The sequence below is a fragment of the Gossypium raimondii genome, chromosome 11 (assembly GCF_025698545.1).
Source record: "Gossypium raimondii isolate GPD5lz chromosome 11, ASM2569854v1, whole genome shotgun sequence".
Lineage (NCBI taxonomy): Eukaryota > Viridiplantae > Streptophyta > Magnoliopsida > Malvales > Malvaceae > Gossypium > Gossypium raimondii.
This window is the reverse complement of record NC_068575.1, coordinates 4,086,161-4,100,642: the sequence shown is the minus strand read 5'-3', so window position 1 is coordinate 4,100,642 and position 14,482 is coordinate 4,086,161. Positions and strand designations below refer to the sequence as shown.

The window sequence follows — 14,482 nt, the reverse complement described above, 5'->3', positions numbered from 1 at the left end:
TAATTATCTTCTAAAAAAATATTAACGTCAGATATCTACACCTTCTTATCTATATATGATCATATCTGAATTTATTCTAAATAGGGTTAATAGCACGAATGACCCTAAAGAATAGCAAATCTTTCTATAATATATATTCTTTAAAAATGTTTATTTTGATATCTTAAATATCATCTATTATTAACATCTTTAAGTAAGAGTAACACATGTCATCATTAACATATCACTTTCATTTTTTTAAAATTAATCATTTGTGGTGCCATGTGTCAAACTGTTTTAAAAAAATTATGATTTCAAACTAATTACTTTTTATTTGAAATGTGGCACCATACAGTGGTGCCACATGGCATCATTTTATGAAGTCACTTGTTCTTTTTAAATAATTATTTTAATTGACATATGGCACCATACAAAATGTCACATTCCATCATAAAAGCTTGCCACATGTACTTTATTTTAAAATTATAAAATAAAAATAATTATTTTTGACACATGGCACCACATAATATCTTCAAAAGTCAAATTTTAATTATAAAAATTTAAAAAATAATTATTTGTTCTGACGTGTCACATCATTATATGTGACCACATATCTTCTTTCCAATTACGTTAATGGCAGGTAACTTCTTTCCCTAATTTTTCTTCAATTTTTTTTTTGGTACCAAGAAAAGTACTAGTTTTTGCAAAATTTCTCAGTTTTTGGTGCTAAATTGAAGAAAAAAAAAACAAGTGTAGCTCTCAAGTTGAAGTTTCTCTGAATTTATATTCCATGTTAATATAATGTTGGGTTAAAGTATAAAATTAATCCTTCTATTATTAAATGAATTTATTTAATCTTTATACTATTAAAAATAACATTTATTATATAAAAGATATCTTGAAAATTATCTTTTTCGATTTTAGTTCAATTTCATTTACAGAACCATCTTTAAAAAAATAACTTTGTTAAGCAAAAAATGATTTTTTAAACAATAAATATTAATTATATTCTAATTTGACATTATTTAATTCTTTTTAATAGTACAGTGACTAAATTGATTCATTTAATAGTAGAGACTAATTTATAATAAAGAGACCTCTCAAGTAGATTCACCTAAAATGTTAATATCTAAAATTCAATGTTTTAATTATTATATATCATTAGTACAAGGTTTGGTGATTATCTTATATATTATGGAATTTCATAATCCAAAAATAAAAATAAAAATTCAATGGTAATATTTTTTATTAAGTTTTATTTATCTTACAATAAACTTGGCCGTAGAATAAATATAATTTTTCATTGATAATTTACCAAAGAATAATACTACGTGAGGTGTTATGAAAATTGAATATACTCTTTTATTTTTTTTAACCTTTTAGGTGAACAAATAAAATAGTATGAAGATTGTCGATTGAGTATTAGTTCGATTGATATTGGTATTATTGTTAGTGTAAGAGGACATGAGTTCGAGTGTGCTGAAGCCTATTATCCTCTTATTTAAGGGTTGAAGAGAGGCTATGAATAATTTTAAGAATTTATATAAAAAAGAGCAGGGCGAGAGATTTAGCTGTTTGAAGCAATTATAGTTGCAAATTAGACCGTGTTTCCTTCACTAAGTAATATATAAAAGAAAAAGAGTAAGTAAACCCTAGAAGGGATCGTTCATTCATATTCCACATCCATGCAGGGTTTCTTGATATCGAAGGATCCGATAATAAAATTAATTATAATGAAATTAAAAATAATGGTGTTAAAGAGATTATTTATTGTAATGTTAAAATTAAATTAATGGCAAATATGTGTCTAAATTTAAAAGTAATAATGATATTGAGTTTGAAATAAAAAATATCACTTGTATTATATAATTTGATGTGCATATGTTATGGGGTTAGAATTTTAGCCAGATAAATTACTTTGTCTTAGGTGATTACGTTGCTTCAAATCCACTTAAGTTAGCCGCACAGAAACTTAATGGAAATAAACTCTCAAGCAAAGAAGGGACGGATGAACGATAGAAAATATCACAAGAAAGCAATGCACACAAAATATTTGGATAAATGCTCTTAAAAGTATTCAATTACTTTGAATGAAGTATACAATTCAGTGATTACAAATGAGGAGAATATCTCTATTTATAGTTGAGTTCCCTAGATCCAATAGTACCATTTAAATTACATCAGTCACTAGGATTAATACCTATCTAAAAGAGAACAATTCTAAGGGATTTAAACTCTATATAATCTTATCTCTTAGGATTACAAATATTCATCACGGTCACTTTAAATTATTGGAGTGTTTACACTGAACAACCAATGCTTCAAGTAGATGGGTTTCTTCCTTTGTTCTATGAATCAGCTTAATTCTGAGCTCAATTTAATCATTTGACCTTGTTGGGCGATTTTGTGCGCATTGATCATGAATTTTAATCTGTAGTCCGTGACATATATATATAATAATTAAAAATTATGTTTAAATGTAAAAGAAATCCTCGTAAAAAAATTAAGCCGCTAATAAACAAATTATACTCAATTAGGGTCTTAAAATAAAAAATTAGCAATCAACTAAGCCTTTTAAATTAACTTTTTCATTCAAGCCTTAATGGTTTGTTAAGTTGTGACATGACAAATGGGTGTGGTTTCAATTAGGAGCTTAATTGATTTTTTTCAACATTTATGGAAGTATGGTGCGACTGTTAGAGGTGGATCGTAAAAGGCGTACAGGAGGGTCTTGCCCTCTAAAAAGTTTTGAAAATTTTCATTTCTTTCTTGAATGTTTTAGAAAATATTAATTAAGGCCCAAAGTTTTTAAAAATTCTCATTGTGCTTTTTTTTAATTTTTAATTAAGCGCTCTTAATATTTTTATAAATCCTCATTAATCTAATAAACAATTTAAAAAAATTAATTAGACTTTTTTTAACAAAAATTCATTAAATTCCTAAAAAATTTAAAAATTCTACTAAACCTGCCACTGAGTTCACTTTTTTAAGAGTAGAAACATTGTTGTTCAAAAATAGCATGGCGAGTGTGTCCCAACTCCCAAGCCATGTTCGGGGTTGTGGCATCTGGAATATGCTCTAGCACATCCTCTTTCAACCGTCGACTTAAAAAAAAAACAATTGCCTTGTTGCTTATATAATTTATCTTCTGCTTTCGATTGTGTCACCTCGCTACCGTTGACTATCTCCCATAGATCTTGTCTTTGCATGTATCTTCCCATCATGTTACTGTAGTATTACTAGTAGTTTAGCTTTTTCATTCAGTCGATAGATTGTAGGTTCATCATTATGTCGACAACATAACTTTTACGAATCTACCATCAAAGTTTTTTAAAAATAACCTCACTCTAATATCAAATTGTTGAAAATAATAATATTATAAAAGTGTATACATTAGAACTCACAAAGACGACAAAGCTTGTAAGGAGCAATATATATATTGATCTTTAAATTAAAATTTTTATTAGAGTTTATATGATCCGAATTTCGTAACTTATTGATGAAATAAATATAGTGATAAAATAAGGATATTTTATTCGATTTGGTACCTGTCAAACGTTTTACAAATTACTCCAATAAATTAATATAATGTTATTTTTTATGAAGTAGCAAAAATAATCATGTATGACCGCATATGACAAATGATATGATTTTTTATTTTATATGTTCAATTAATTTTAATTTTATTTATTTAATGAATTAAAAATAATGATTTTTTAATTTGGGAATTTTAAAAATTTCTTATTTAATATTAATTCATTAAGCATAGCTCAATACCTATTTTTTAACATAAGTTTCCTCTAATATTGACAATATTTTTGTAGCATAACAAAAAATTTTAACAATTCTTGTTTTGCATAATTTGTATAATATTTAATAAATTTAGGTACCAAATTAAACCTAAAAAAAAGCTTAGGTAACAAATTAGAAAAAAATGTCAAGTTCAGTACCAAATTGAGCACAAAAAATTTAGATACCAAATTAGGAAAAAGTATCAACTTCAGGCACGAATTGGGTGAATAAAAATTAATTTGGTGTCAAATTAGAAAAAGTATCAAATTCAGGTACCAAATGTTATATAAAGCCATTAAATTTATATTAAAAGATATCTTAAACCCAATTATATTAATATTTCATAATAAAATTTATATAAAATATATTACAAAAAAATAACAAAATTCAAAAAGATCTTTATTATCTTTGTAAAAAAAATAAACCACACCCACAAATGTTAATTAATCAATTTTTTCAAAAAAAAAAAAATCCAAAGCATTTCACATTTCCCTTTTTTTTTCTTAGCCATAACTTTTCATTGCTGTTTCCTTTGATCTCTCGCTCCTCCTTTCTTTGAATCAACTTATAAGTTGTCCTTCGTTCGGTGGCGGTGGCAGCAATGGTTGCTGCTGCTGCGGTGGTGGTGGAGGATGGTTGTCGTTCATATTCTTGAGGCTTTGTTGTTGTTGATAAACTTGTGTTAGTCTCTCAATTTCCTTCTTCAATGCTTCTTGGTGAGCTGATCAAGGTTTTAAACATATCAATTTAGTCCGTATACTATCTAGAGAAATAAAAACTTAAGAGTGGGTTTGATAGGTATTAAATCAAAATTAATCTATCTATTATTAAATATATCAATTTAGTCCCTATAATGTTAAAATGAAATAATATGCTAGAATTGTAACAGAGTTAAAATTTGTTGTATAAAAACATTTTGACTTTTTTTTAAATGCAATTCAATTCTAAATAAAAATTTCATTTACAAAATCATAAAAACTTTTAAAAATTAACTCTATTAAACAATAAATGATATATTTTAAAAATAAATGTTAACTTTTTCCAATTTGGCATTATTTGAGTTTTTAATAGTATAGGGACTAATTTGATATAATCCCTATAACATAAATATCTCTTAGGTATTTTTCACCTTTTATTTACATTCCTTTCTAGAAAAAATGTTTTCTAGGAAAATTAAAATTGATTTTTGAAAAATAAAAATATGCTAAAATAGAAAATAGAAGATTCATTATTTTTGCTAAAAATATTTTACAAAATTAGAAAAGTTAAAAAAAGACTTTTAGTTTTAAATTTAATTGATAAATTGATTGGTTGAAATTCGTATAAACACAAATATATATTTTCAACAACTTTTAAATATTAAATCACTAGTTTAGGTTGAAGTCCATATAAATGTAAGCCTTATTTTAGTTTATTTATTATGTTTTTATTATGAGAAACTATATAATAGATGTATTTCTATATTTTATTTTCATTTAACCAACATAGTTTTCAATATTGAAATTTCAAAATTGGTAAAGTACAATAAATTAAAATTAGAATAAGGACTAAATACAAAATTTACCCATCAATTAATAATAATAATGAAGAATAATTAAGGAAGAAGGAGTCGTACCATCTTTAAAAATCTTGTCTTGAGCCAGAGCTGCAATCCTCTGCTTTAAAGCACTATTTTCAACAGTAAGAACCACTCTTTGATGATCCAGAAATGCAACTCTTGGTGATAATGTTGATACTTCAGTCTCCATTTTCCCAACAAATACAAGCAAATTAAAATTAAAATTAAAACTAATTAAAACAACAAAAATATTGTTGTAAATAAACTATGTAACCAAAAAATTTAAAGATTACAAATAGTAATTAGTATAATTTATATAATTAATTATGTATTATTAATGTTATCAAAACTTCAATTTATTATTATTATTTTGACCAATCTCATTATTAGTTCTGATCATATCTGTTCTTTTTAACAGAATGATTGGAACTACCTATAATTTCTCTCAAACTCGTGTCCTGCTATATTAGGGACAATGTCCATACCAATTGAGTTAAGACTCAATCGACTTATTATTTTAATCTCGTCGAAGAATAATACAATTGACATTGAAATTTATTTTTAAAATAAACCCAAAATTTCTAATTTTCTAGGGATTACATAGTATTTTAAATAATGAAACTTTGTCTTAATGGAATTTTTATTTTCACGGAAAAATATGTTTTAATAAGCTGGTTGGTAGTTTAATTTTTCAAATTATCACTTTTTAATTCAATTGATTTAATCTACAATAATTAAATAAAAATTATAAAATTATAAAATGATTTTTTTAAAAAATTTGGTGCAATTGATGGGCTGGTCCAGTCAAAAATATTTTATGAGTTTTACGTATTCGATAAAAATTTTGGTCCACGGATATCAATAAAAAAAATTAACAGAAAAAATTGGAGAAAAATAAAAATAAAAATTACAGCTCTTTTTATTGATTAATACGTATATATACCTGTAATGTTGTAACGCTTCTTTCAAGCTCTGAAATATATTGCAGCTTTCTCACTCTTGATCTTTGAGCTGATTGCCGGTTTGCCAGAATTCTGGTTTATCACTCAAAATAAATTATTTATTTATTTTATTATTAACATAATCAAAGAATTGTTATCTAATGCCTGCAGATTAAACAACTCATTTGTTGAAAGATTAATATTTAAGCTGTTTAATTATAATGGGTTTTAATTTTTAATGTTTTACCTTTTGACCCTCTTTGGATCAGTGATAGGATCGCCGCCGTTGGAGGTTGATGGAGGCTCCGAAGCTTGTGTTTCATTTAATTTATATGAGCTTTCCACCTCTCCTGGTGTTGGCTTCTCGTCATTGTTGCTATTTTGATCAGACATCAGCGGCGTCGATGACGAAGAACCCATTGTAGTAGCCGGCAGTGTCAAGGAGACATCGTCGGAGAACATTGACTTGAGCTGCTCGTCGTCTAGGCGGTCAAACATGTTCGGTTCCATCATCATGGCATTACCGGCCCTATTTTCTTCCTCTAATGGTTGGTCAAGGAATGCTATGAAGTCGCTCATAGAACGGCGCTTGGCTCCGCGACGCATCGACGAGAAGTCGAGGAACTCGTCGGCCCACGACGGTTGATGGTTAGAGTCTTTCATCATGGTGCTGGTGGTGGAGGAGGAAATGAAGTTTGCCATTGTGGGCATATTTCTTTTGATGAGGAAAATAAAGCCAATTTTGGGTTAATAAAATAGGGTATTTTTTGAGGTACATTTTTGCCATTCTATGTATGTATATGTTAAAGATAAATATCTAGATTAAAGGTCGAATCAATAATTTTTTAATAATAAATAAATATTTAAAAAAAACATATATTCAATTTAATACTAACTTTTTCTATAAAAAAAACTCTTTTATTCAATGTAATATTAAATTAATTAATTGTTCAATTATTTAATATTAAAATAACCATGCTTCCTATCAGCTTATGAAACATCAACTATAAGGTCATCACCAAAATCATGGTCCAGAGAATTTGGCCTCTCAGAAGCTCATTTCCCCTTTGCTAGGATAGATTTGTGCATGGTCATCAGATAACTTGTGATTGTACAGGAAGATGATTCTATGGTGATTAAACTTGATATGGGAAAGGCATATAACAATGTTTGAGGTTTCATTCACGAAGTGCTTACTTAAATTGGATTTCTTGTATTATGGATGGTATTTTTTCTTCCACCCTATCGGTGTTGGTGAATGGGCTTGAGAGTATTATTCCTTCCAGGGGTATTAGACAAGGGCCCCTTGTTGCCGTATATTTTCATTCTTTGTATGTGTTATGGTGCTCGTCATCTTCGATCCGTTATCTAATTATCTGATTGGTCCTGACCCAATTTGTATGGTTCACATCTAGGGTTCGCATGTGAGGTATTTGCATCTTTTAATGAGCTCACACAAGGTGGGTTCGCATCACTATGCATGTGAATCCACATGTAGAAAATACATGTTAATCCTAAAATATGATGTGTTGGCATGCATAGGGACTTACCTGCGACGTCACATCATCCATGAACCATGTCATATAAGATTCGTACGTAAGGTGTTCACATCCTTTCATAAGCTTGCATGGGGTGGGTTCAAACTACCATGCACACAAACTCACACGAAAAAACCACTTGTTAATCCTAAAATAGGGTATATGTTGACATGTAAAGAAATTTACCTACGACGTCATATCATTTAGGAACCGTGTCTTATAAATAGAGACACCAACACATTTTAAACATGTACTAAAACACTCGACAATATGCAAGATCTCACTCTAAGTATTGAGAGAGCTTGTAATAATAAGAATTGAAAACCGATTAAGATCTCCAAAAGAAGCTCTAACTTGACCCATCTCCTCTCTGCGAATGACATTATTCTCTTTGCTAAGACAGTAAAGAAAATAGATGAGCCCATTCAGAAAGTGCTTAGCAATTTGCTAAGTTTTTTTGGTACAAACATTTATATAAAATTTAATAATTAAAAATTAAAAATTTGTATTATATAATTTATTAAAGTTCATATAAGTTGAAATTAATTACTTTGATTTTGAGTCATGTTTTTTTATTCATATGTTGCATGTTATAGTGTTCCAAATCTACATTTTGTTTGAATTTCCTTAATTAATCGTTTTACCCAACTATTTCTTTAACTATTAGTATATTTTTATCGAATTGGCCCACCAACCCATAATTAGGCTTAATTATAATCGGGTTGGAATCAGGTCCGGCCTAGTTCAAAGTAATAATACAGAATTTTAGATTCGTTTTCTAGGTCCAATTTAAAAAATAAATTTAAGATTTTGTTCAAGCTCAGTTTATATTAAAAACATTAAATTCGAATGTAGCTGTAATAATTTTTTATATAAAAATAAAATTTAAAAATATAATACATCAAATAATTCTACTTGATAATTGACCTATGCAAATAATGGATATTATTTTTTATTAAATCTATTTTTTGGACGGAGTTTCGGAACATGTACAGTTGACTATATCCCATTATCAGCTCTACTCATAATAATCTAACCCCCATTTCGGATGACGACTACGATTACTTGTTCAAGGGGGAGTTGGATCAGAGATTCGGGTGTCGAGGTATATTTGAACCTCGAAGCCAAACTTACGTACAAAAGAAAAGAAAGTACAATTACCATGTATCCCTATTACACAATGAGACTGCATTAATAAAGATTAAAGAAGGGAACAATGAAAACCCATTATATAGCCCTGCAAGTTAATATTACATAAGAGACTGCATAAAATTTGAGTCCGTACAATTATTTGATAATTACAGAGCCAACAAATAAATGATTTGACTGTTAGATATCTGCAAGTTCATGTACAAAATACTTGGACAAATTATCAATCTGGTTCATAGCAAACAGATTAGTCATAAGACTTCCGGGAAAGTTTTTCTCCGCCATCAACCCTTTTTATGTAATTTATTACTTTTAGACATCCTTGGACTTGGTGGTTAATGCCTCGGATTTGCAGATGGGGCACACGTTCTTCACAAACAGCCACTTACTTAAGCAACCTGCATGATACTCGTGACCACAATCTAGAGTTCCAATTTTCTCTTGGTTCTTGTAATCCTCCTGCGAATTCCAAGAGAAATGGCAAATGACATGTTAGGAGCGAATGGTGATGCGTGATGAAAATGTGTGCTTCGAACTTGAAGAACGAAAGAATAGTATGGTAGCTATAAGCACACTGAATTACCTGGCAAATAATGCAAGAATCCGGTTCTTGATCGATGGGTGCCACCTCTTCCAGATTAATGTTAGTTACAAATGTAGAATAAGTTCTTGTTTTCAATTTACTTCTAATGGTTTCCTCTGATAATCCGGTGTTAACTTTGCCAATCCGCTCTCCCAGAGCAAGTAGCTCCTGTGGCCATTTAGAAAATTTTCCAGAAAACGGTTGGTAAAAATAAAACCAAACCATGCAAAAAGAATGACATTAATCAGCTTCGACTTACCTCATAAGACATATCTTCTATATCCAACCGCATATCCCTATGATGATCGATCAAATTCCCGAGTTCGTCATAAAATTCTGGGAACTCCAGCATAGCAACACCCTGTATCAAATTGACCAAAAGATATCACTATAGTTTCAGAAGTGAAAATAAACAGAAAACAATGAGAAATAACATTTAATAAATGAAAATTTGGTACTTACATCTGGTGGAATAACTCTCAAATGAGGAAGATTGCGGTATCTCAAACTTGTCTCAGGTACAGCCCCACCTTCTCGGCGAGAATGATATATCATAAAGCCAGTAGGTGGAACCGGCCGACGATTCCTACGCCCCATCTCCAAATTATCTTGTGATGGATTCATGGTGCTCTGTGAGGCATAATTTGCTGGAAAGCGATAAGGAGCTGCTGCTACTTGTGGGTGAAGATTAAATCCGTGGCTTCTTACACCCTCAATAGGTGGTGCAGGGTGATGGTGGTTATGGTTCCGAAGGTCAAGAGAAGAAGAATGTGAAAAGTTCATGGAACTTCTATACCTAGTCTCGATAGGTCCACCAATGTTACCACCTGGATAAATACAAGTTAATAACGTGTCCATGGCAATGAGCTTCAAGGTAAGAACAGACTCAAAAGACCTCAAGTACAAGGAAGCCGCAAAAAATGGAAAATAGAAATCCATGACAAACAAAAAATTAATAAAATATATAATAACCTTGGAGGAAATAATATAAGGTTTGAGAAACTACCATGCATATAAGGAACAGCGGGAGCTTGAGTCCAAGCTGAGGCACCTCCATCTGTTATTGCTGGCTGAAAGGGCTGAGCCATGTAATTTCCTTGCAAGAAATGGTTAGCACCATGCATCAAAACAGGATCCACGGCGGTCGCGCCTAATCTGTTCCTCACACTTCTTTGAGACCCTGCATCTCTGATTGGTGGAGGGTCGTTCCCCCTATACTGAGGAATGGTGAAGGATGCAGGATCAACTGGGACAACCCCATCAGGATGCCTGGTATTTAGCTGTGTAACTGAGGAACTCGAGCTTGATGAGGCATTAAAATGCTGAAAGTTTCCTGGAATCCCTTCAGAAGTCTTTCTCTTATACGAGCCTATAACATTATTCATGAAGTGGAAATTCCTAGCATATTCATCAGCAGAAACTCCAACGGGACCGTAATTGCGAGAAGATGGCATCTGATCTAAAGGTCCATGATTCATAGGAACACCGGAAGAAGGGGTAGCCACATAGGAAATATAAAAGTTGGAAGCATTTCCGATACCAATATCAAGGTTTGGAGGATGTTGACGATGTTGAACACCAGGGACAGGGTACTGGGGCATCCCATAGAACATACCATTTTCATAATGCTCAGGCAAGGGATGAGCATCGAGACTAGTTGTGTTCCCAGGAGCTATCACTGTCATCGGGATATCAGGTGGCGGGTAGTTCGTGATATTGCCCAAAAAGGTGCAAGGCTCATGACGGAGATAGCCATGGCCTTGCTGATCCATTTCTAAATCAATCATTTGGCTAGGGCATAGCATATTTCTTTCGCCCATGGTGTTCCAATAAATTGTAGTTGCAATTTATCCCTACTTCAAAATTATAAATCATGTTATCAGTTTCTTTCTAAGATCATCTCAATTCTAAATTTCTAAAGGTTAATATTCCCCATAAATATGATTACTGTCATTCATCTCCTATCTTATCATCAACCATACAATAAGACACCATAAACATCATTTAACCTTTAATTTTCACTCGGAAAAAAGAAGCAGCTAAAAGAACCATCTTTACTGGCAAACCCATCATTAAAAACTTCAACAGAATTGAATATATCAAGCTTACATCAATGGGGGGAATTTCCAATATCCAGCAGTAATACTATATTAAATATGCTGATTTAATTGAAAAAAAAAACCCCAAAAAGGATTTCAACTTTTTATTCCTAATTATCCTCAATCCTAAAGAATCCAACACAAATGAAGCTTGGTTAGAACCCACAAAAAATAAGTTTGAAAAGGAAAGAACTTTTCAAAAGTATATCTTAATTTCACCAAAATTGTTAAATACCCATTATTTATAGAACAATTATCAAGGCATGCAAATTCAAAGCATGGGAAATGAAAAAAAAATGGTTTGGTTTCATTTTTATCTCAGCCGTACCTTATATTCATAAACAAAATCACAGCCCAGAGACAAAGAGAACACCTGCTTCTCAACCTGAAAAAACCCAAAGAAAAAAGATGAACTTTTTTTTTCCTGTTACTTGGAAACGGATTAATCAGAATCCAGACAATGTATATCGAAGGATTCAAAGATTAACCGCTAAAATCTCATGAAAAATAAAGAAAGACCAACCTAATTGATGCGAAATTAGGGAAAAGAAGAGGAAATGTGATCGAGAGATCTGAAAAAGATTGAAAATTTTTTAAAACAAAGAGAAAAAATATTGAAAATAGAGAGAAAAAGAGAAAGACATTCCTACTTTTATCTAGCCCATAGTTTTTCGGTTTTTTTTAAATAAAATTTCGTTTAATGGTTTTTTTGAATTTTAATAAATTTATTTTTATTAATCATTTTATATATTTATCTTTTCGGTATAAAACGAAATGATTAAAGAAAAGATGATTTTAATTTATTGAAATTTTAATTGTATAATAAATCAACTATGAAGTCATTAAATTAGAAAATGTATAATTAAAGCGGTAATTTGTTAATTTTTATATAAGTAAATTGGTTCGGTTTTAAGTTAGGAATAATAATTTTATTATTTGTTGTTTTGTTATAACCATTAAAATTACTTATGGTGCATCCTAACCCTTAAATAATAGAAAGGTAATGTATTTTAATACATTTGAACCCACGCCTTCTTCTATAGACAATAATATTAATATCAAACGAGCTAAACCTCAATTGGTTACAAATATTAAATTTATATTAAAAATTATTTAACATACAAATTATATTATGTTATTTGATAAAATTAAATTTGTTTTTCAAAATTATTTATTTCTTCAATTTAATCATATAAATATTTTATTTTATTTTTATTAATAATATTTCATAAAAATCAAATATAATAAAATAATAATTTGGATATCTCACTTTTTACATACTTATCTTATTCATCACTTTTATTAAAAAAAATTATTGATTAAAATTTAATAAGATTACTAAACATATTTTTTTTTTAAAAATAAATATTGAAAAAATTCATTTTGGAATTCATCATCGGATTGCCACTCAATTACCATATTTTGGCATTGTTTTTCGTTACATTTCGGGTTTCAAAAGTGTTTTTCCACCCAAACGCAACAATTGAGATTTAAGTGTTTTTTACTTTTGTATTTGAAAGTAAAAAATTGTCAAAATACCTTTATTTACATTAACTATTTAAAAATATAAAAAATTAGATTAATTTATATTTTTGTATCATTATATTAAATTATTTAAATATCATTTATTATTATTTTTAAGTTTTTTAAAATATGTATAATTAATTTTATAAATAATTTATATTAATTACTTCAAAAGTATTTAAAGCTTACAATTTATGTACCATTAAATTAAATTATTTAAATATCATATAATTTAATTAATTTTTTTAACATTAATCTCATTATAAGTTAATCTTTAACATTTATGCTCTTCTTGATACAATGGTTAGAACTACCCATAACCCCTCCCCAACCTTTAAATAGAAGGATAATGCGTTTCAGTGCACTCGAATTCACATTTTCCTGCACTGACAAGAATGCTAATGCCAATCGAGTTAAGACTTAATCGACAACTTACTTAATTTTTAACTTTTCATTATCATGTCCAAACAATATATTTTAACCTTAAACCACACATTTTTACAACAACAAACACTAAAAATTAATAAATCACGCTTTTTTCCAATACTTTTCGACGACATTTTTTAAAAGTAGTATTATCTTGTCAACAAGAACTAGCCCTTCGTTTCTGCATGTCCGAGTATTCCACAACAATAACAAAAGATCGGGAGATGCTTGTATTTGATCATCCCCTTCACCAAAGTAGCAGTTTGGGGACTTAAATTTCCACTTGTATGCGCAACTAACCTCGTTTAGCCACCCATAGATATCTCAAAAGCTCCGATGTGCATATCTTTTGTCAGCCATTTCAGCGGCATCCCATAAACCCTCACCCAAAAGGAAGCATTAAAGTATCATCAATTGGCCTAAGATCACCATTATAGTCTTGGAATAGAAATAAGTGTTTATCAAATGTCCAAGGGTGACCGTCCAATACATAAGGTGATGGAAATTTAGGTAATCATAGGTGTATTCCCCCACCATTTTCAGCAAAAGATACGTTTAAACGTGCTTATTACGATAGCAATAATGCCAAATAAATTAAGATTGAATCTACATCTTTCAGCTTCTTACATCTGATAACCAACCTAACTAAAATCGAACTCCTAAGCAAAAGCTATTGGCCATTAGGATTTGGCTGCCAAAGGGGTTGGGTTTGGGGGAAGAATTGGCGTAGAGTGAAGGGAAGGTACAAAGAAATTGGGGGCCTAACAAATGGTTTTTAATATTGGATGCGATCAAATGTTAATATTGTGTAAGGACGAGTATTCGATCAAATTGAGTAAAAAAGTTTGAATTAATTGAGCTAAAGAGTCTTATTTTATCATTTTAATTCGATT

General features: G+C 29.8%; 2 protein-coding genes across 3 annotated transcripts; both read right to left on the bottom strand.

The window, feature by feature from the left end:
* Window positions 1-4,211: 4,211 nt before the first annotated feature.
* On the bottom strand, window positions 4,212-7,079 carry LOC105801639 (basic leucine zipper 34). Its single transcript, XM_012632854.2, has 4 exons — window positions 6,518-7,079; window positions 6,273-6,363; window positions 5,387-5,513; window positions 4,212-4,492 (listed from the first exon to the last, which is right to left on the bottom strand). Exons 1-4 carry the CDS (start codon window positions 6,979-6,981, stop codon window positions 4,332-4,334), a joined length of 843 nt encoding a protein of 280 aa, XP_012488308.1. The 5' UTR covers window positions 6,982-7,079; the 3' UTR covers window positions 4,212-4,331.
* Window positions 7,080-9,009: 1,930 nt separating this feature from the next.
* On the bottom strand, window positions 9,010-12,316 carry LOC105761301 (hypothetical protein). 2 transcript variants are annotated; one of them, XM_012579075.2, is made up of 7 exons: window positions 12,163-12,316; window positions 11,968-12,024; window positions 10,547-11,396; window positions 10,003-10,367; window positions 9,800-9,901; window positions 9,541-9,708; window positions 9,010-9,416 (listed from the first exon to the last, which is right to left on the bottom strand). In XM_012579075.2, the coding sequence occupies exons 3-7, from the start codon at window positions 11,358-11,360 to the stop codon at window positions 9,270-9,272; spliced, it is 1,596 nt and encodes a 531-aa protein (XP_012434529.1). In that variant the 5' UTR covers window positions 11,361-11,396; window positions 11,968-12,024; window positions 12,163-12,316; the 3' UTR covers window positions 9,010-9,269. The 2 variants fall into 2 exon arrangements, with proteins under 2 accessions (XP_012434529.1, XP_012434530.1); XM_012579076.2 differs by having other exon boundaries at window positions 10,547-11,393.
* Between the last annotated feature and the right edge of the window lie 2,166 nt (window positions 12,317-14,482).